This window comes from Salvia splendens, chromosome 13 (assembly GCF_004379255.2).
Source record: "Salvia splendens isolate huo1 chromosome 13, SspV2, whole genome shotgun sequence".
NCBI lineage: Eukaryota > Viridiplantae > Streptophyta > Magnoliopsida > Lamiales > Lamiaceae > Salvia > Salvia splendens.
Genome location: NC_056044.1, coordinates 9,168,731 through 9,188,840, shown reverse-complemented (window position 1 = coordinate 9,188,840; position 20,110 = coordinate 9,168,731). Strand labels below are relative to the sequence as shown.

Below are 20,110 nucleotides of genomic sequence, written 5' to 3'. Positions count from 1 at the left end.
CGCCTCGGCGCGTGGCGGAACGTTTCGTTCCGCGTTCCTCCGGAACGGAATGCGACACGGCATAGGAACGGCATGGGCACGGAATGGCGACGGAACGGAGCCTGCAACGCGTGCCGCCGCGGAACCGTTCCGCCGGAACGGCATAGGAACCGCAACGGCACAGCGTTGCGGGTGCCCTTAGTGCAACAAAGAATACCAGTTGGGGCAAAAGCTGCACTTCCCTACAGAAAAATTAGTTTAGCTTTCTAAGTTTGAAATTAAGATGGAATGGCATATCCCATGCATACTAGTTTATGAATTTGATCCCAGCTAAAAGCATAGCACCATAAAATCCAAAAGCCAGGGAATCTAATTAGAGTAAAATCTTAAATATCTGCTTTCAATACATTACTATGCAATCACCAGCTATATGAGAAAACCAACTCCCTCCAGCAAGATCCTCCTTCACTCTATGCCTATGACTCAACAGGTAATGCAACTAGCTAATCCCATGTAAATATCAAAATTGTGTCAGAAAATATAGGTATGTGATTCAGTAATCAGACTCGAACAAAATATAGAACTAGATTTCAAACTGATGAGCAGCTTCCTGTACTTGAAACTCCCAGAATAAGAATTGCTACTTTCATACAGATTTCAACTTGGACGAAGTGGATGCAAGATGAGATAGTGTCTTGTGGCCGACAAACATCAAGAACATTCCCAATAAGCCAAGTGCCTTCAACGTGGTAAATAGGTCCAACTGCGTGAAGAAATGCAGATATGAGCAAGAAAGATTATAAAAAAAAGCTACTCTTTGACTTTGCAATTGAATGGCAGAAAATGGAACCACAAGATGATTGATGACTATAAAACTTGTTCAGGATTCGTGAATTTCTATCAGTCAGATTGACTCATGTGGCTAGTTAAGTCATTAGAATACTGGATGCTTAAACATTAAGATAGAGTCAAGATTGATATCCTGTTGAATGCACTTTAGGAAAAAAATACAAAAACAGCCCAAAGAAGAGCCAATTCAAACAAATGTTCATATAAGATCTCAGCCCAAAGCAAACAGAAAATGCTAAATGATAATCAAAGGAAAATTAAGAGACAGACCTTTAACCAAAACAATGCATAGAGTGCCAGAACTGCTGCAATCCCCAGATGGAAGAGAATGGCAAATGTTGATGGGACAGTTGATTTTGGGAAACTCTTGAGGTTAGCACCAAGCTGAACGAGCTGTAGGGCCACAAGAAAAATTAGATAGCTTTAGCATCCAAACAGTGGCTATATAACTTGTGCAAGTAACACGAGGAAAATGTTAATAAACATGTACCCCAGCCAAGAAACCGAAAAATGGTACGAGTATAAGGCCCAAAAAAGTAAGAGAAAGCTCCTTAGCGGGTCTCTTTTCTGGAGCCCTGAATATGTGAGTGATCTCCGCCTTAGGCCCATATCTAGAGTATGGGTCAACAGCTTGTGGAGGAGGACGTGTGGCCTTTTCAGGTGCATCAGGTAGATCTAACTCAACAAAACCTAGAGGTTGCAAGAAAGAATTCTCCTGAAATAGATCAAACAGAATTTGTGACAGCATTAGCAGTCAATCCTATATTTAATGAATTGGGAGCTCAACAGAATATCAAGTGAAATGCTTTTTATAAGTCAGAGAAATTTACCATGTCAGCATCCCCAACTGTAAGTTGGATATTGTATCTACCAGATAGGTAGAAAAACTTTTCAACTAGCCCTAGGAAATCCTACAAGACAAAATGCAGTTAAGATACAATAACGAAAAATGATATAGGTCTAAGTGCAAGATGTATTACACCAATGACCAATAAGAGGACTGCAAACATACAAGAATCTCAACCAATAAGAGGACTGCAAACATACAAGAATCTCAAACTGGAAGTACATATATTGAGGGCAGTTATAATTATAGAACATAAAAGTTGTGACCCAGACTGGAGGCCATATTCGTATCAAATATCTGACAGAACTTAACTCAAGTTCTTTGAATGAAAAAGGTAAAGTACTTAACTAGTATTATCTCAAACTTCTTCCCTGAGTTTCCCACCAAGAAGATGTGATCAATTCCATTTTCATGTCTTAACTTGAGAAATGCCTGAAAAGAACATGGTGGTCAAAAAGACTTCACTAGGAAAACATATAGTTCACTTTATAAAGACTGATGGAAACCTGATGAGGCTTGAAAGCATTTCCAAAGGGAGTGCTCAAGTCAAAGGATAGCCTCAACTTCTGGAGATGATTAGCTGATAAAGCAACAGTGTTGTCACCAGGTAACTTTAGCCTGGATCATAACAGGGCATAAGAATTACTTTTATATACATCCGTTGATGATAAACATCATAAGATTCCCAAGAAATACTGCAGCATGTATGAGAACCACATGCACTTCGATGGACCTTAAATTAATTTTATTAAATGGAACCAGAGCAATAGAATAAGATGATGACCAGAGGCACAATCACATAAAAGAACTCCAGCACGAAAAATTGCTGACGAAAAAGAAAGCATTAAAGTGAGGGGTCAGGGACAACAACTCAAGTTAGCATTGCATAACTTGAGATATAAAAATGCTGCCATTATATGAGAGTCCACAAAGTGCATAATCAGCGCAGACAGAGTTGCAGGACATAACTACATCTTGAATCGTAAAATAAGTGATAAACGTAGAAAATAACAGAACCCAGCATTGTAAACAAATCAAACAAGAAGAAGTAAAGTAAAAGATCACATTGTCATAACTCATAACAAGAGAAGTTCAGGAGCTACTTTTTCTGGGTCTCTACACTTCCACGATCACCATCAAGTATAACAATCTCTGCATTGTCAATCTTGATAACTCCAGTTATATGAACAAGCACTCTCGTTCGCCCGCCAGACACATAAGTTTTCTTATGTTCTGGGTTGTGAAATATAACCTACAGGTGAAAATGCAGCTAGCAACATAAAAACATGAAGAGAAGAGAATAGAAGAGGAAGATTGTCTTTACTAAATGGAAGAGTGAGAAATGGAACAATAAAGGAGATGAACAGAAGAAATTACTACCTCAAAAGAAAAAACGTAGCTCCCAACATCAATATTTTTTGGCAACGTTTCCAAGACATGCATTCCACTGACTGCGTCAAACTTCAGCTCCTGCATCATGGGATATCAAAAGGCCATTAGTTAAAGGTGTTTGAAGCATGAAGGTGACTCACTTTAAGTTAATTATCAACAACTTCCAGCTTCTTACAAATGGAAGTACCTGGTCAATGACAGAAGCATCTTTAGAACCAGAGACAAAAATCTGCATGAGCCTGACTGATAGAGTAGGAGCAGGAGAACCCAATACAGTGCTGACCCGAACCTAAGAAAAAACTGAGAGTAAGTACATACCCCCACCTTGGCAGCATTGGAGAAAGAATTTCAGGACAAGATTCAGTAAAACAATCAACTTTATCAATTATCTCCATTACCATTCTGTTATATAGATTTAACATAGGCAGTAATTTCATGCAGGGTTCACTGACATCTGAAGTTAAAACTTCATTCCTCAATTCCATGAGGTCGCAGTAATAAAGAATTCAAGGAGGTAACTGAATACAGAAGAGGAAACCATTATGCAATGAATAAAATTAATTAGGCTAGAATACTATCGGATAGTGGACCTTAAGTTGATCTTTCTTGGTAACTGAAATGACAGTAGCAGGAAGAGATAAAATCAGAGGAGTGGATTCCCTGTAGCAAATTTAGAAAAACATGGTTAGTCACTAGGGGTAGAGTACAGAGTCTTACAAGAGCAGCTACAAAATCAAGATCTGAGCTATATATTTTCAAATCAGGATGTGCTTTATTGTACAAAGCCCTAAAGAATGTTAATTTCCAAAGCACTTGCCTAATGTTTTCCAAGTAACTCAAGGCATCAATTTGGTGATACAAATCTTGGGCACTTCCGGGAACTCCAACACCAAGGAAAAATTTAGCCAAGCCCAATATTTTCTCCCCAGGAAGCTGCAAGTTAAAATCTCAGAGTATGTCTAAAACAAATTAATTTACAAGAAAAAAGTCAAAAAACAAGTTATACAAAAGCAATTCCAAGTAAGTGAAAACATACATTTAAAGTTTCAGATGTGGCTGCTGCAACAGCTGCGATTCCACGGACTACTGATGCAGAGGATGAAAGAGGACTCTGATGTCCCCGCGCACCAACATGCTTCTCATCAAAGTAATAAGTCCCATCATCTGAGAGAACGTTAAACAGAAGAATGGGTAAAGAACATAACAGCGCAATGTTTGACCTATAACATTGTCCAGGTAACAAAATAGAAGGTCTAGCAGAAACAGAAATATTGTCAAAGTAAATCCTGTGGCGGCATCAGAATACAAGTTCAGTTACTATCACCGTAGTTGCAAGAATCAGGACATCTACATAGATCAGCCTTCTTTAATACAGTAGTGTATACTCTAATTTCAAGAGAAGTGAGGAAAGGGAGTAAAAGGTCTGCTTGGAAGATGGAAGATAGAGGCTGTAAGGAAAGCATGTATTATCAATTTATCATGGAGTGGATAACATGGTAAGAGTAGAGACCTTCACCATAGTTAAAATTTTCATTAACACACACTAATCTATCATGTTTGTCCTCTTATATAGTGGCTCCAGTGGGGCACCAACCATTTCTAGAGTAAAATATGTGGTATGTCAATATGACATACCAAAGGTGAGAAATAGAATACTCTTCATTTAATCGGAGAGTAAAAATATGAAGTTGTAACCAACGAATAAGCATCTATAAGAGTACAATTTACCTCATGTCTACACTTCCTTAATCCTTATTGTATACTTGTGCAACATTTAAAGACAACCACAATGACCTAACTCCTAATCCTTTTAAATAGACTAAAATTATTGTGACTTTGTACCACTACAATCCAATAACAACTCTGCTTAGTATAAGATATGGAGCATGATCAATAGCAAAAAAAATATTAAAATGGGTACAAAAAAAGAGAAGACCCTACCGTATCGCTCAATTCCATCAAAGAGCTTCAGGATGTCATTTTTCAGAGTTGTAATCTGGCATAGGAAGCAGACTTAGATAGTTGATTATACATGGAAACTAAATAAATACCTTTAACATCTTGAGATAAAGAAGATATAATGGTAGTATAGCAACAAAGTATAGACTATAGAGAGAGAGACACACAAAATCAATTCTGTCATACAGCTAATGTGGCCTAAACTCCACAATCACATTCTTAATGCATTTGGTAAATGTCTACACAAGTATCAACTTTCTACTTTAATGTCAGCGTATTCAATGATATGAAGTTATTGTACTGCCTTTACATTAATAGTCTACCTTCATAGAATTGGATAGTAAAAAACTTCAAAACTAACCAGTGAATTGCCAATCTGAGGAGTTGCTAAGGAAATAACTCCAGCCAGGGCTTCAAGTGCTATCCCTGAAAAATAAAGAAAAGTAGATAAACAATGCTAATAGAGTACAAAGAGTAGCACACCATAGTAAGATAAGCAACAATGGTAACAGAAACATACTCCAGTAAATAAGCATCATCTACTTGTCAGACTTTAAAGGATTATGTTAGCTAGCATATGTAATTCTATCTAGAGGAAGAGCCAAATACCAGCAGCATTGTTACTAGACTCTGGATTGTTGGAACTAAGACGCCACCTTCCATCACTCTGACCAAGCGCCTGCAAGAAAGGACATAAATATAGGCATTCAAGTATTATATACACTAAATAAAGAGCACATTTAGTAACCTAAAATATGCAATAAATCCAGATTCGACCTTTATTGAGCGAAAAATTCTATCAGCATCTCCGAGATTAACATCAACTTCAGACATCTGTTCCTGATACCAAATGAATATACCACATGAAAAGAATTCGAAAAGAATTCCATACAGCAGAAAATGAGCATAAGAAATGAACAGCTAAATGCTTCTCTAGAGAGCTAAGGGACTGCATAATTTTTTACATAACCTTACATGGGGGGAAGTAATCAGTTTGTGGAACAATTATTAAAACCACTTATACAGTTTTTTTTGTCAACATGGGTATACTTTTGTAATCTAGTAGAAAACTGAATGAAAGATATCTTAACAGGAATTGAAGAGATCTTTACCTTCAAAAGCACTAATCCACCAATGGAATAGTAAAAATCAATAAGTGAATTAGCACCATTCAGAGAGTCCTTAAATCTAGACTGAGTTCCCTGGGGATCAAGAACATAAGGGTGAAAAGTAAGAACAATACCTTGCAGAACAAGATTTTACATATAATGTAGCTGATGGCATAAAGATTGTCAATACCCGAACAGCCTCACTATTGAGCTCACACTTCAGTATGCTGTTAACCCTTAATGCATCGACAAAATCCTTTAAAGCTGAAGAAGTTGACTTTAAGGTGTCCGCCACAGAAGCACAAGACGAAGTTCTTATATCATGCTTCTTTTCAATACCAAGAACCTTAAACGTCTTTAAAGCCTCATATGTCTCCTCCAAACTGGAGATAAGTACAACACAGTAAGATGACCAGCTATCATAAACGCATGCGTTAGGTGGAATTCTTTTAACAAGCAAGTTACAATAATGATTACGTACTGCACAAAAGCAATAATTTGGACGGAGACAGTAAGCCAAAGTCTATGCAAAATCCAAATACAAATGACATAAAATATTATGCAATCACCAACTTTTGTTCCGACTCCATATTATTTAACAAAAATATGAGAAAGAACAGAAAAGAAAGAAAAAAAAAAGATGAGAAAAATACAGTATACAATGAAAGCAAAGCACTGTGGGCAGTGAGAAATGGATATGGAGCTTCAAAATGCATTGCAAATGGGGAATAGAGACGTAGTCGATCTCGAAAAGGACACTCCATCTTAAGCAAGGTAATCAAGGCAAATCAGAAATTCTACATAAATTAACTAAAACTCGATATCGGAGGCTCGGAAAATAATAAGTCCAACCAACTTACTAGACATGACCGAGTGCTAAACTAATCTTGTAATGGAATACCAGATCTTCCAATTAATCAATGAGTGTGAAATCACAAATTTTTCCAGCGTAATCACTCTCGAAGAAATCAAATTGGCCAAAATATTCAACTAGAACCTAGATTTGGGAGTCAAACACATCGCAAAGAGGATGAGTTTAGAGAGTGTTTATAATCAACCTTCCATAAGATCCATCAGCAGGAGAAAAGAGCTCCAATGCCGCAGATCGATGAGATTCCGAGACCGGACTGAGGACGGCCGATTCGCAGGTCGCCGCCAACACCAAAACCGCTATGATCAGGATCCCTAAATCTCGGGCCATTTCCTGACGAAAATTTGGCGATGATTAGTGAATCAGAACAAGGAGAATCATTCAAAAATGAGAGTAGATTCAGTAGATTGCTCACTGATGAGAAGAAACGTTGTAGTCTTCGCTTGAGAGTGACTATCTTCACTCCTTTTATTGTTGGGCCTTTCTTTGAGTATTTTATACGGGCCAAGATGTACTTCTTTTGGGCCGTGTTTGTATCTGTTGGGTCTATTTAATCGTCATGTTAGGCTGTGCTGTGGGCATTATTTAAGTAATGGGCTAATCCAATTATATTTACAAGTCTAATACCATGTTTGGTAGGGTTGATAATTCATCTACGGATGGAATTCTATGATTATTAACCCTACTAAACATGCACTAATAAGATAATTGATCTCCGATTAATTATTTCATTATGATTAAATTTTTTGTTTTAATTAAGAAACTAATTGATGTAAATCAGGAAGCGTCAAACCAAGAGAGGAAGAAGTGAATATATACAATGAGCCAAGATGGAGCTGGGGTCTGATATAAACCGTTCGTTGCCGGCCAAGCTGATGTCCAAATGCTCTTCTATGAACACCATTTTCTTTGTCTTCGAAAGAGCTTCGTGTGCGCTTCAATCAAAGTCTGGACGAGAGACATATGGCCGTTCTACGGAGAGTGCGCAGTGCCGTGTGAAGGAGCCAAGCTGGAGTTTGGGTCTGATTCAAAGATTGATCATCCTATCAAGATGACGTCCAAATTATATTATCTTACAACTATTATCTTCTTCTTCAAAAGAGCTTCACATGGGTACCTTGTACGCCTAAATCGAAGCCCAGATGAAGAAGTTATGGCCGTTTGACAAAGGCTGCGCGGAGCAGTGCAAACCCAGCGACTCACTAGTTTGCAAGGCATGTGAACCTAGCGACCTGCTACGTACGACATTTTTGAAGCAGTTCACCAGCGAGTAGCCAGCTTGGCACCCATACCAACCCAGCGACCCGCTAGACTTTTCCGGAGACGCGTTTTGGCGTGTGTTTTTAGCTTTCTGAACTATTTTTCCCACCCTAATAAAAATACTACCTACGGTTTGTTCTTGGGAAGATTTTGAACATTGTAAACACTTCAAGGATTCATTTTGAGCATCCATCTTCATCTTTGAAGATTTCCAAAATTCATTGTGGTTGCATTTTAATCTATTATCATATTTAGATTGAAGGTTAATGTATGTAATCCTAGTTCTTGTGTTGCTAGTTTTGTGCAGCCATTAGATTCTTGCTTTGTGACTTGGGTATTTGAATATTTGCAAAAACAAGTTCTGGACAAGCATATGTGTCTTGAATCTCTAAAATTCATATTATTAATCTCTTGATAAATTAGTACCATGAAATTAAATCTCTTAATTTAATTTAAGTAAATATCTGGAATCAGTTAATTAATTAATCTTCTGATTAATTAATTCCTTATGTTGCCCTAATAATTCCTTATTGCATATACTTCACATAGAGTCCAAAATATGGTATAAGAGCAAATTTATCAACAAAAATTCAATCTTTGTTGATATTACAGATAAAAGGAGGAAATGCTGAGTTGGACAAACCTAATCCATTGCAGGCGTAATGTCAAGATCTGTAAACTTGAACAAGCTCAAGAGGCCTAAGTTTTACAAAAAAATATTTCTCATGAGCAAAAGGAGTCAGTAGCTGCAATGTGTCCAAGAGATGATATAGTCACAAAGTTAGAGATTGGAGAAATAGTCTAACATATTAGCATTATGTTGAAATAGTCCAGGAGATTCGAGGGGGTTTTCAAGGTATTTGGAGATAAATCTTGAAGAATAATTGCAAAAATCCTAACCTTGATTCAGAAATAGAGTCGCCGGATTTTTGACTCACCGGAAGAAAGAGGGAGGCAGATTGAGAGAATTGCGGAGAACTCTCCGTTGCAATTTTTGTGAAGAAGAGAAATATGGAGGTGTTTGTTTATGTTTGGTTTAGGGTTAGAAAATTTGATGGGTAAAAATGTGTATTTTGCTAAAATTAACTAGGTATCCATCATATCTAACATAGGCAAATGGGTAGTTACATATATGATTGAAACACATGCTTTTCACTTGGCTTTATGCGGGCCCGATACAAAACACGAGCTATTCAGATTGGTAACATAGCTATCAAACACAAAAATAAACTCAAAGTAGTATGAGAGAGAACCATTTTAAGAAATGAGAGAAATTTATAGATGGTTTGGGTATCCAATCTACCACACATATATTGATTTTATTATAAAATCAATCTACAAAGTGAACACAAAAATTTTTAGATTTTTCAATTTTAAAATTTAAATTCTAAAGAAAAGAAAAAATTGTAATTCTAAATAATTCTAAAATTAGGAACATATCAAACACACTCCACACAAACTAAATACACATATAAACAAACGCAACCTCCAATACATACACTCGCACACCAAACACAATTTACATAGTAAAATTATGCAAACTTTTCATATTATGGTATAAATAAAATTTGTAAAAACCATAGTTAAAAAATGTCAAATTTTGGTTTGTTATTTAATTCGTAAGTTTTATTTTAAAATTATTACAATTTTATAACCATTTACTGATTTACTTAATTTTGACTTAAACAAACAATTTTTAATTAAATTAAAATATTATAATTTTAAATTTAATTCCATAAAATTATACTTATAATTTTCTTTTATTAATAAATGAATATAAATTTAAATTGCGTGTAATTGATTCAAATCCATGACCCTTGATCTTAATAAAAATCATATAATTATATATGAATTATATGAACACAGGCATATCCATGAATTAAACCCTCATAGTTATCAACTACAACACATATTTTACTATTTACACAAAAATATGAAAATAATTATATAGCGATTGCGATGGCGCTGGGGCTCAACACATTGGTCACACGCTTTGTAGATGTGATGATAAATCTAAACGATGAAGGAAATTAATAATTATTGAACACTTGTCATTACGGGAAGTTTTCTACTAACCTGAAAATGCGAAAACCAATTTATTCAATAAAAAATGTATAGAAGCTACGCCAAATAATGGGATTTGAATAATTAGCTCTGATCAATATCAAATGTATTAAAATGATTTTTTTTGTTTATGTTGATATTCTTGTTATTTTCACGTGCATATCCACGCACAATTATTATAGAATAACAGCTAGCAGCTAATCATGATATTTTTTATTTATATTATTTCCAATAACAAGACAATCCAGTTGAAATTTAGAAGAAACAATAATTTTATAGTATCTGTAAAATATTTAAAAACATAAAATAGCTTCTCTAGTTGAATAAAAAGGTGTTCTTAGTTGTTACTCCTATTTTTCTTTAATGTATTTTCTCCAAAATTAGTAATCTAGATGCAATAGTTTTAATATCTTGCGCAAATGAACCTTGTAAAAGAAACAAAAAAATAAAAAAAAATTGTAGAAGAAAAGGGACAAGAATTTCCCAACGTCAAAAGGGTGCATTACTATGAGAATTTTTTTTACCATAAACTTATTTTTTCGATCTTGTGATACAAGGATTTTTATAAATATTATCCATAAACTAAAAGTATGGGAGCATTAATTATCTTGAAGCATGGATAAGAAAGAATTCTTAATTATGTTGTTAACTAAGTGGATTAAGAATGTTAACTAATAAATTAAAATTAAAGGTGATAGTGACAGGAAGCTTGCTTACGCAATGAATGAACTATATATTTAGAAGATTTTAATTAAAACATAATTAACTGCTAACTATAAACTTCGCTAAATGGGACCGTCATGTAGGGCCCTGCAAATTCCTTTGCTGACAAATGAATATACATTTTTATATTGTATGCTTCTATATTATTTTAGATTTGATAAAAGTTATAGAGCGAATATTTGTTTCTTTCATTAGGTTAATTTATTAGACATTTGATTTAGAAACGGGAGAGGTTGATGACGAGTTTCTATAATTTTGGCGACCATATTGTTTGCAATTAATATTTTATTTGATTAAACTATAGTGGATGGATGTATGATTGAAATATAATTATGGAACATCAAAATAACCAGTGGCGGATCCAAAAAAATTTATTTAAGAGTATGATAAATAATTACAACGACTTGTATATTCAAACATGGCCGATCCTTTTAACTGCGTCATCTTTTTATAACATTTAAAGGAGAACAAAGTGAAGAAATGGATGACGATTTAAAAAATTAGTCAATAATTTTAAAGGGTGGTGAAATTCGAAGAACAATTTCTTGCAAAGATGACAATTTCGTTCCGAAGGTAATAGACATTGGTTGAAATAGTTGACGAGAGATTTAAATAGAAAACTTTTGTATGGAATTTTGATCACAAAATTAACAGTATGAGAGGCAAAGAAAGGATAAAAAATTTTTTAGAGAAATTTAAAAAGGTGGTGAAATTTGAAGAATAATTTTTTAATTGAAGATTATATTATTGGAAATTTATATAGAATTTTGAACATAAATTATACTCCGAAAGACAAGGAAAAGATTAGAAAAAAGAGAGGAGGTATTTGGACATAAATTTGATAAAGAAAATTAAATATTAGAAAACGAAAAGTAAAAAAATTAGAAACATAATTTATGCAAGATAAAAATTTAGGATGACAATTTTCAAATTTTGTATAGAAGTGAATATAAATTCAGACAAAGTAAAAAATAATAAAACGAGAGAAGGTAAAATATAGTACTACTAGAGTTTTGAAATTAAGAAAAGAAAAGGGAGAAGAAAACTATGTATGGCAAAAAAGATTAATAAAAAGTTAGAGGAAAATTATGGAAGGTGAAAAATTAACACAATGCATTCTTTTTATGTTTTGGTTAAGATCGAAAACGGGTGCAAAGCATACGAGCAACTGCTACGGCTAGAGTAGACCACATATAGTACTTGTTTGTATGTTCTAAACTGTATCCTCATCTGAAAATAACATATTTTAAAATTTCAGTCATTACCCAAATACGACATCTATTATGGGACGAATGAAGTAATTTCTAAGAGTTCTGAATTTATATTCTATTTCTTGACAATAGATATAGACTTCCATATTAACTTCTACATAGACTTTGGATCCATGAACTAGCAATCTTCTGTTTGAAGTTCGATTATAATTAATTAAAGCCTAATATTATGATCTAGAATAATATATATTTCAGGATTATGAAGTTGTCATCCGTTATTTTTATATACTCCATGTTTATATTTTTTTAAAAATAATAATTTAATAAATATTAAAGTATATTTAAGGTGATCATCCACATACGTGGCATCAATTGATAAGAAAATAAGTAGAATATAACAAAACACAGTTTATAACAGAGCAATCATGCGGTTGAAGTGATGCGATTAAACACAATAAACGTATAATTTTGCGAACAGACGTAGACAAATTAAGAAATTCTATTGATTCTGCAGAAGAGTACATGAATAATTGAGTATCTGATTGCTTGTATCAACATTTTCTTATCTTTAATAATTGTTAGAATATATACGTCCGACAAAATGAATGATGCTCTTGTGAACTCACTTCATTAATTATTTTATTGCCAATGTTTTGAAGATTAATTAATATTTGTAACTACAAAACAAGACTACTAGATTCAATGATTCTGAGAATATTTAATACACTCTTAATTATACATAATAGAGTCTAGTAGGAGTAAAATGTATATCAATAAACTAAGCAAATTAGGAGTAAAGATGAATTATATCAAGCATTTAAGCTCAATAAATATGGCATTGAGACGTGGCCGTAATAGGGTTTGTTAAACTACGAATTAATTTATTTTGCTACAAATAAATTAATCCGATTTCGTGATCAATTTCAGTTTTGATGCGATAAAATGATGTATGCATATATTTTAATTATACCCTTTATTTAATAATTTAAAGTCTTTTAATCTTTTTTCTTCGTAGCGAGCGACCGAGTATAATATAAATGTTCCTCATCTTTCCAACTAATTAAAGATTAGATCATCATCAAATTAATTTCGATGGGAAACTTAATTTTTTCAATAAATGATTACGTGGATGCACTGATCAAAGGGTTGCTTCCTTGAATTTTAGGGCGCTTTAAAATGGGAGTAACGACTAATACTTCCAAAAAACTAAAATCAATGAAGTTTTAATTCAGATTTTAAAAATTATAAACTTTGGATGAATTTTCGACAGATATATATTTTATTATATTAGACACATACTAGTATTCATCATCGAATTCAAGAATTAGGGCATCAAAATGACGCCGTTTCATATACTATTAAACTACATAGATTTTGAAGTGATCTTAGAATATCACAAACTTTAAGATTGATGTCAATTTTCTACAACAGTTAATTCTTTAAATCTGACAGATTTATAAGGCATATCTAATCATATTAGACACATTATCCAATGTCAAATTCAAGAATTATTGCATCGAAACAAAATCGTTTCTTATATAATTTAAACTAAACATGTAGAGTTCACGTCTAGCCATATAAGATAAATTAAATTTGCCAAAAAAATTTCTATTTAGTTCGGATCGAAAAAAGCGTATACTTTCAAACGTTTTGTGACCACTTATTTGATTTATAACCAAACACTGCGACACGGGTTCTCAATAGTTTTCTTTGAAGTTTGGAGAATTTAAGTTGGTCCCACTTTTTCTCATCATCTAAACCATATACTCCACACCTAATTATTGTTAATTTAATGATACATAGTATGACACCTATAATTTTGTTTGGGATTTTCTCATTTTCAATACAATCTTCTCAAACTTAGTTATTACTACGAGATAAAACCTATCTAAACCACAACACTCTCATAATTTGTAGTATCAATGAATAATGCATCGTATATGCATATACGTGTACGTATACATATGACACGAATAATTCTAGAAATGAAAAAAAATATTTTAAATTTTGACTAGGATTTCTCCTATTTCGCACTGGAATGTTGGTTTCAGGAAAAAAATGTCCTGGGCCCACAAATAATTCGTGAATTTAAATTATTCTGGTTGCAGATGAAGAAATGACCCTATGGATTTTCCTAGCACATGATTATCATTCTAAATCAGTAAGCCTTGTGTTTAGTTGTTCATCTATCACCATCAAAATTTAAATTCCTAGCTAGATGTAGCTATATGTAGATAGTGTGTTTGTCTCCTCTTTAATTGAATTAATTTTACCATAGTTATCCATGTCAATACAATTCAATCAAATTGATTGGAGTTCGAGATGCAACAGCTTATAGGCTAAAGCCACAGGGATCTATATAGATCTAACACAAATCTTGGTTTATTTGGATTTTGGAATATATGAGACTGATTAAGAATGGTATTTTGAGATAGATCTTTCAGAAATCATAGGCCATATTCTAAATAAATAGAATTACCTAGGAGGCTAGGACTCCATATGGAGTATATATATCCATCTTCTGTTACTCGACAATTCTACTTTTGATGTCTAAATACTTAAGCTGCTCAATTAAAATATACCCCATGCCATTAACGTCACATGACATGTTAGGGCTGACAATTATTTTCAATACGACACTAAATCGGACACGAATGCGCATGAAATTAGTGACTGGGATGAGTTTGAGTAACCTGCTAAAAAATAATATTGTTACTTAATTATTTTATTATAATTTTTTTTTAAATATACTTTAATTTTGTTCTCTAGGTTTGTGTGAATCAAGTTTAAATCATGAAATCGGGTTTTTATCGTGTAATTAGGTTAAAAAATCAAAGTTAATAGTAGTATAAGGCTTTAATCGTATAAATCAGGTTTAATCGAGTAATATCAGTTCTTATATATGTAAATCAAGTTGTGTCATTATCATGTTGTAATGGTGTTATCTTGTCGTGTCAACCCATATTTTATTGTGATCATTAACGGGTCATGTCGGATGTTGGTCGTGTTCGGGTTTAAAGTAGCAGGTCGTGTTCGTGTTCATGTTGAGGATTTTCATAACAAGTCAAGTTTGAGTAGGCTTATAGGGTTGGGACGTTATTAGGTTGACACGATAGCGACACAACCCTTAACCGATCGGGTTTGTGATAGGCCTCATTAAGTTGTATGGTTATTGTGATCTAATACTGATTCAATACGCATGATTGACACCCCTAATCTGCATAGTAGCAAGTCTAGTTTGCATCAATGAAAATGTGGTCTATCTACTATATTACTAGGATATGCTAAATAAATCACCCAAGTCAGTTCACACATGAAGTAAATAAATACAATAATACATATATGTAGATAGAGTTGTGATCAAAATAGAACTAATTTCTAATGTTGAACTAAAACATAGAGGTTTATTAATAAATTACACTGAGTTCATTTTTAAAATCATTTTAGTTCATTTAGAAAAATTGAATTGGAAAACTACGGGTGTCATTGTATCAGAGTAAAATTTCTAATACAACCAAAAATAAGAAAAAAATAATTTTCATGTTATCTAAAACTGACCTTTGTGATCTTCATGTTTTAAAAATCTGAATTTTTTCAAAAATGATCTAACAATGACTTCCGTATTATCTAATAATGATTGTCGTGTTGGTTGCTTTTGCAATTTGTCATCAAGATTGTATTTTGCATATATCATAACTCTATGTTGATGTCAGTTGACTTGTTACTTGATATTAAAAAAAATAAACTATATTTTTATTCACAAGTTAGGTTTGGCTTCAAGTATATATTTAAATAGACTAAAAAAGACCCTATTTTTGCTTACTTAAACATATCCTTGTATTAATTACATAATTTCAAAACTTTATCCACAATTTGTTGCGGGAAACTGACGAAAAAGGACAGTAAAAGGCCAAGTACATAGAATTAGTAGATTGTAGTTGAGCAATACATTGTGTGTGAATCTATAATAGCATTTCTATTCACTTATATTAACCCCTCAAAAAAGGTCACAAAAAATACAAGTTATTTCGGAATTTAGTTAATTAAAATTAGTGTTTCTGGTTTCTTGGATTTGGATTTTACTCTTTTATTGCAGCCTATTACCCACATTAAGATTTCTTCTGACTTTGGTACGTATATACGTGTATATATTTATATCAATTCTATGTGTATGTATATAAGAAAGTCCAAGTTGGCTAAGCTATATCGTGTCTCTCTCTCACTATATATATATATACACACACACATATGCACACGCATATAATAAAGGTAGAGATAATCCCATTTTGAGAAAAAAAAATTGAGTTATTTTTACTGATCATCAGTATTTCATTATCATTATATTGGGCAAGAAATGGGACTACGAGACATTGGAGAGACGCTACCACCGGGTTTCAAGTTTTATCCGAGCGACGAGGAGCTTGTTTGTCATTATCTCTACAAAAAGATCAGTAATGAACAAGTTCAAGGCACTTTGGTTGAAATCGATCTCCATGTTTGCGAGCCATGGCAGCTTCCAGGTTGGTTTTTTTATCGTTCTTTATTTACATTAACAAACCTTAATGCACAAAAAAAGTTATGTCAAGAAAATTTTGTTGTCTTGTTTCATCATATAAGAGAAAACTGAATAGTTGGTTGACTAACTTACTTCTTGTATGTGTCTTTTGTTGTAGCTAGCCATGCATATTTTTATATGTACATTTATTTCTTTTTCTCTTGCAGTTCTATTTATAATATTATGTAGAAATCGGATAAGATTTTAAGAAGTACTACAAAATTCACAACCTTATAAAGGGGTTTCTCAGGTGCATTCTTTTAGCAAAAGGGAATTGAATTGAATATAAGTTTTTCTTTAAGTAGTGTCAAGCTTTAACTACACGTAATATATAGAATGTTTTTATAGATTTTTTTTTCATACTTACTTTTTCTTTGCCATCTGATCACCGATATTAGGATTAAATATTACTAAATCGAAATATATAAAAGTGTGCGTGTGTGTGTGAAGGTGAAGACAAATGTGTGACATAGACTTCTCACCATAGAAGTAACACTCTCATCTATGTAGAAAATAAATGTGTGATCACAAAACATTACTTTCCTAAATCCACAAACATGCCTTGCGAATCTTTGGTGACTTGTAACCAAATTATTGTCAATTTAGCAGAAATTGTCACACAAGCAACATAATGTAAATGCTGAGATCCTAATAATTCATTTCATGTTAAGTACAATTCCATTAATTTCTTTCGTGGCATATATGTCAAGAACGCGTTAAGAAAGACGTGTAATTTTTCCAATATTTATTTCTATTTATCAAGCTATTAATTCCACTTAAACCAACATGACATGACATATTAATTATTTTGCAGATGTGGCTAAATTGAACTGCCAGGAGTGGTACTTCTTTAGCTTCCGGGATCGGAAGTATGCGACCGGCTTTAGATCCAACCGTGCCACCACCGCCGGCTATTGGAAGGCTACGGGGAAAGATCGGACGGTGCTTGATCCCCGGACAAAGGGCGTCATCGGGATGAGGAAAACTTTGGTATTTTACAAAAATAGAGCTCCTAATGGGACCAAAACTGGATGGATTATGCACGAATTTCGCCTTGAAAACCCACATGTACCACCTAAGGTTGGTTCCTTAATTTGTGTTTACTTGTCCCTATATATTGTGTTGATTAAGTAACTAAAGTGAATAAAGATTATGTGTGAAGCTATGTAAAAAAAAAGAAATTTATAGTCACTTCGACTTAAGGTGCCAATCATGTTGTATGAAACTTGAACGAAACTCCTTTGAAATTATTACCTCAAAGATTTTATGCCTTCTCATCCTGTGGGCTAGCTCCTACACAGAGACACACACATTATTTCTGAAAATTTCATCATTTTATTTAGTACAATATCTTACTAGAAAAAAGACCATATTCATTAAATTTTCTCCCTTTCGATGTTCTCTCTACACCCCATGAATATGATACTTATAACCTAAACAAGAGCTATAAAATTTGATGTATTTATCAATATTTTTAGATGCTATGCATTTCAATAGAAGTGGTTGAATATAATATTCCCCATACTTGGTACATGTACACACATACATATGTTAAAAGATAATGGGCGATTGTTACTAGATTTTATAAAACCAATTCTATTATATAGTGCAAATTGTCGAAAAAACCACGAAGTTTGATCAAATTCTGATCAATCCCTTAACTTTTAAAAATAGCCAAATAAGTATATCACAACTTAGGCATTTTTTCTGAATTGATGATTTAGATTTGGGGGGCTCGTATATCATCACTCACAAAAGCCATGGATTTCAGAATGAAAAATAAAAAATATTACTCCTTCCGTCCCAACTAAGTTGAGTCGTATTCCTTTTTATAATGTCCCAACTAAGTTGAGTCATTTCCTATTTTAGCTAAAAACAAAACATGTAATCACCCTTCCTTTATTTCATCAGTTACTTTACTCTCTCTTTATCAGTCTTACTTTATTCATTTCTTATACTTTTCAACATAATTTCTTAATCTTCGTGCCCAAAAATTTTGACTCAACTTAGTTGGGATGGAGAGAGTATAAGATTAGGTTAATGTATTTTTATTTCCAAATTGTACATAATTTTCCTCCAAATATAAATAAATGAGACATTTGAGAAAATTATCAAAGTTATGATATAGTAAAACTGACTATTTTTTTTGAAGTTATGGATTAACCGAAATTTAACCAAACTTTATGATTTTTGTGACAATTTGCCCTTTTAGAGTACTCCATATAGCATCTACAAGATACGATCGTAAAAATCTCATTTCCACATGGGGATTTACATGCGCTTAGAGAAAAATAGGTGCTATGATGATTGAAGAATTGATTTATCTAACTATTCTATGGCCGCCTTTGACAGGAAGATTGGGTCCTATGCAGAGTGTTCTACAAATCAAGAAGTGAAAATAACAACAATCTCATGAGCCCACATAATTTCGAGGATAATTTGACTATTTCTTCCACAAATAATGAAAGTGTCAACATTACCCACCAACACCACATAGGCAACCCTAACCCTAACCCTAGCACCTCTCTCGGGCTCGATTTCGACCTATCTCGTGACCATCACATGAACCACCATCCTTATTGCTCGAGCTCTCATGACTGTATCCACAACAAATTGGGTGATCAGTCTACAAGGTGTGAGGATGACTACGGATTCTTGTTCGATTTCGATGGCTCGAGCCTTGAAGATATGCGGTTTGTTGATGATAGTAGCTTAGTTTTCATATAATTAGGTTTGTGGGATTTGATGCTCGCTCATTAATAGTATCTACTTATATATATGTATGCATATGTGATGTTGCATGTTTAGATCGGAGATTAGTCAGTATGTGTTTGTAGTTAGTGATGTGTGATGGTGATTGTGTTTAATTTGTTCATTTGAAAAAGAATTGGATATCATTCATGCTTGCAATGGATCCAGGAATCATTCATATCAAATATCAATTTGAATAATGAGTTAAAAAATACATTAACTAGCATGTGTTGTGATTCTTGTTCAACTTCCACTACAAGAATAAATAGCTTGAGGATCTTTTCACAAGAAATTTATCTATTAATCTAAGAAACTCACAATTTACAGTAAGCAATTAATTAAAAGAAGAAATTTACGATTCACAGTTACAAACCAAATAAGCAATCAAATAATCAAATTACTTCTTTCATTTCCTGCACCACACCTCTCAACTTGAAGTACTTGGAGACTGAATTACTCCCTCCGTGTTAAGGTAGCTGATGCATTTCTTTTGGGCATGAAATTTAAGAAATTGATGTGTTAAATATTACAATGGAGAGA

General features: G+C 33.3%; 2 protein-coding genes across 2 annotated transcripts; one reads left to right on the top strand and one right to left on the bottom strand.

Moving 5' to 3' along the window:
• Window positions 1–326: 326 nt before the first annotated feature.
• Window positions 327–7,440, bottom strand: LOC121762524 (dolichyl-diphosphooligosaccharide--protein glycosyltransferase subunit 2-like). Its single transcript, XM_042158424.1, has 20 exons — window positions 7,422–7,440; window positions 7,194–7,339; window positions 6,326–6,518; window positions 6,139–6,228; window positions 5,804–5,866; window positions 5,636–5,705; window positions 5,388–5,452; window positions 5,009–5,063; window positions 4,104–4,231; window positions 3,885–4,000; window positions 3,658–3,727; window positions 3,255–3,356; window positions 3,056–3,145; window positions 2,779–2,927; window positions 2,182–2,293; window positions 2,024–2,107; window positions 1,659–1,739; window positions 1,319–1,543; window positions 1,099–1,221; window positions 327–742 (listed from the first exon to the last, which is right to left on the bottom strand). The coding sequence occupies exons 2-20, from the start codon at window positions 7,334–7,336 to the stop codon at window positions 626–628; spliced, it is 2,076 nt and encodes a 691-aa protein (XP_042014358.1). The 5' UTR covers window positions 7,337–7,339; window positions 7,422–7,440; the 3' UTR covers window positions 327–625.
• Window positions 7,441–16,308: 8,868 nt separating this feature from the next.
• Window positions 16,309–19,713, top strand: LOC121761337 (protein CUP-SHAPED COTYLEDON 3-like). Its single transcript, XM_042156992.1, has 4 exons — window positions 16,309–16,394; window positions 16,617–16,784; window positions 17,634–17,899; window positions 19,172–19,713. Exons 2-4 carry the CDS (start codon window positions 16,619–16,621, stop codon window positions 19,544–19,546), a joined length of 807 nt encoding a protein of 268 aa, XP_042012926.1. The 5' UTR covers window positions 16,309–16,394; window positions 16,617–16,618; the 3' UTR covers window positions 19,547–19,713.
• The last annotated feature ends 397 nt before the right edge of the window (window positions 19,714–20,110 follow it).

Coding starts and splice junctions, on each gene's coding strand:
- LOC121761337 (XM_042156992.1), top strand. CDS start 16,619: ATGGGACTACGAGACATTGGAGAGACGCTACCACCGGGTTTCAAGTTT. Junction 16,785..17,633: donor CGAGCCATGGCAGCTTCCAG/GTTGGTTTTTTT, acceptor ATTATTTTGCAG/ATGTGGCTAAATTGAACTGC. Junction 17,900..19,171: donor ACCCACATGTACCACCTAAG/GTTGGTTCCTTA, acceptor CGCCTTTGACAG/GAAGATTGGGTCCTATGCAG.
- LOC121762524 (XM_042158424.1), bottom strand. CDS start 7,336: ATGGCCCGAGATTTAGGGATCCTGATCATAGCGGTTTTGGTGTTGGCG. Junction 4,001..4,103: donor CCACATCTGAAACTTTAAAT/GTATGTTTTCAC, acceptor TTTAACTTGCAG/CTTCCTGGGGAGAAAATATT. Junction 1,740..2,023: donor AGAAGTTTGAGATAATACTA/GTTAAGTACTTT, acceptor TTTGTCTTGTAG/GATTTCCTAGGGCTAGTTGA.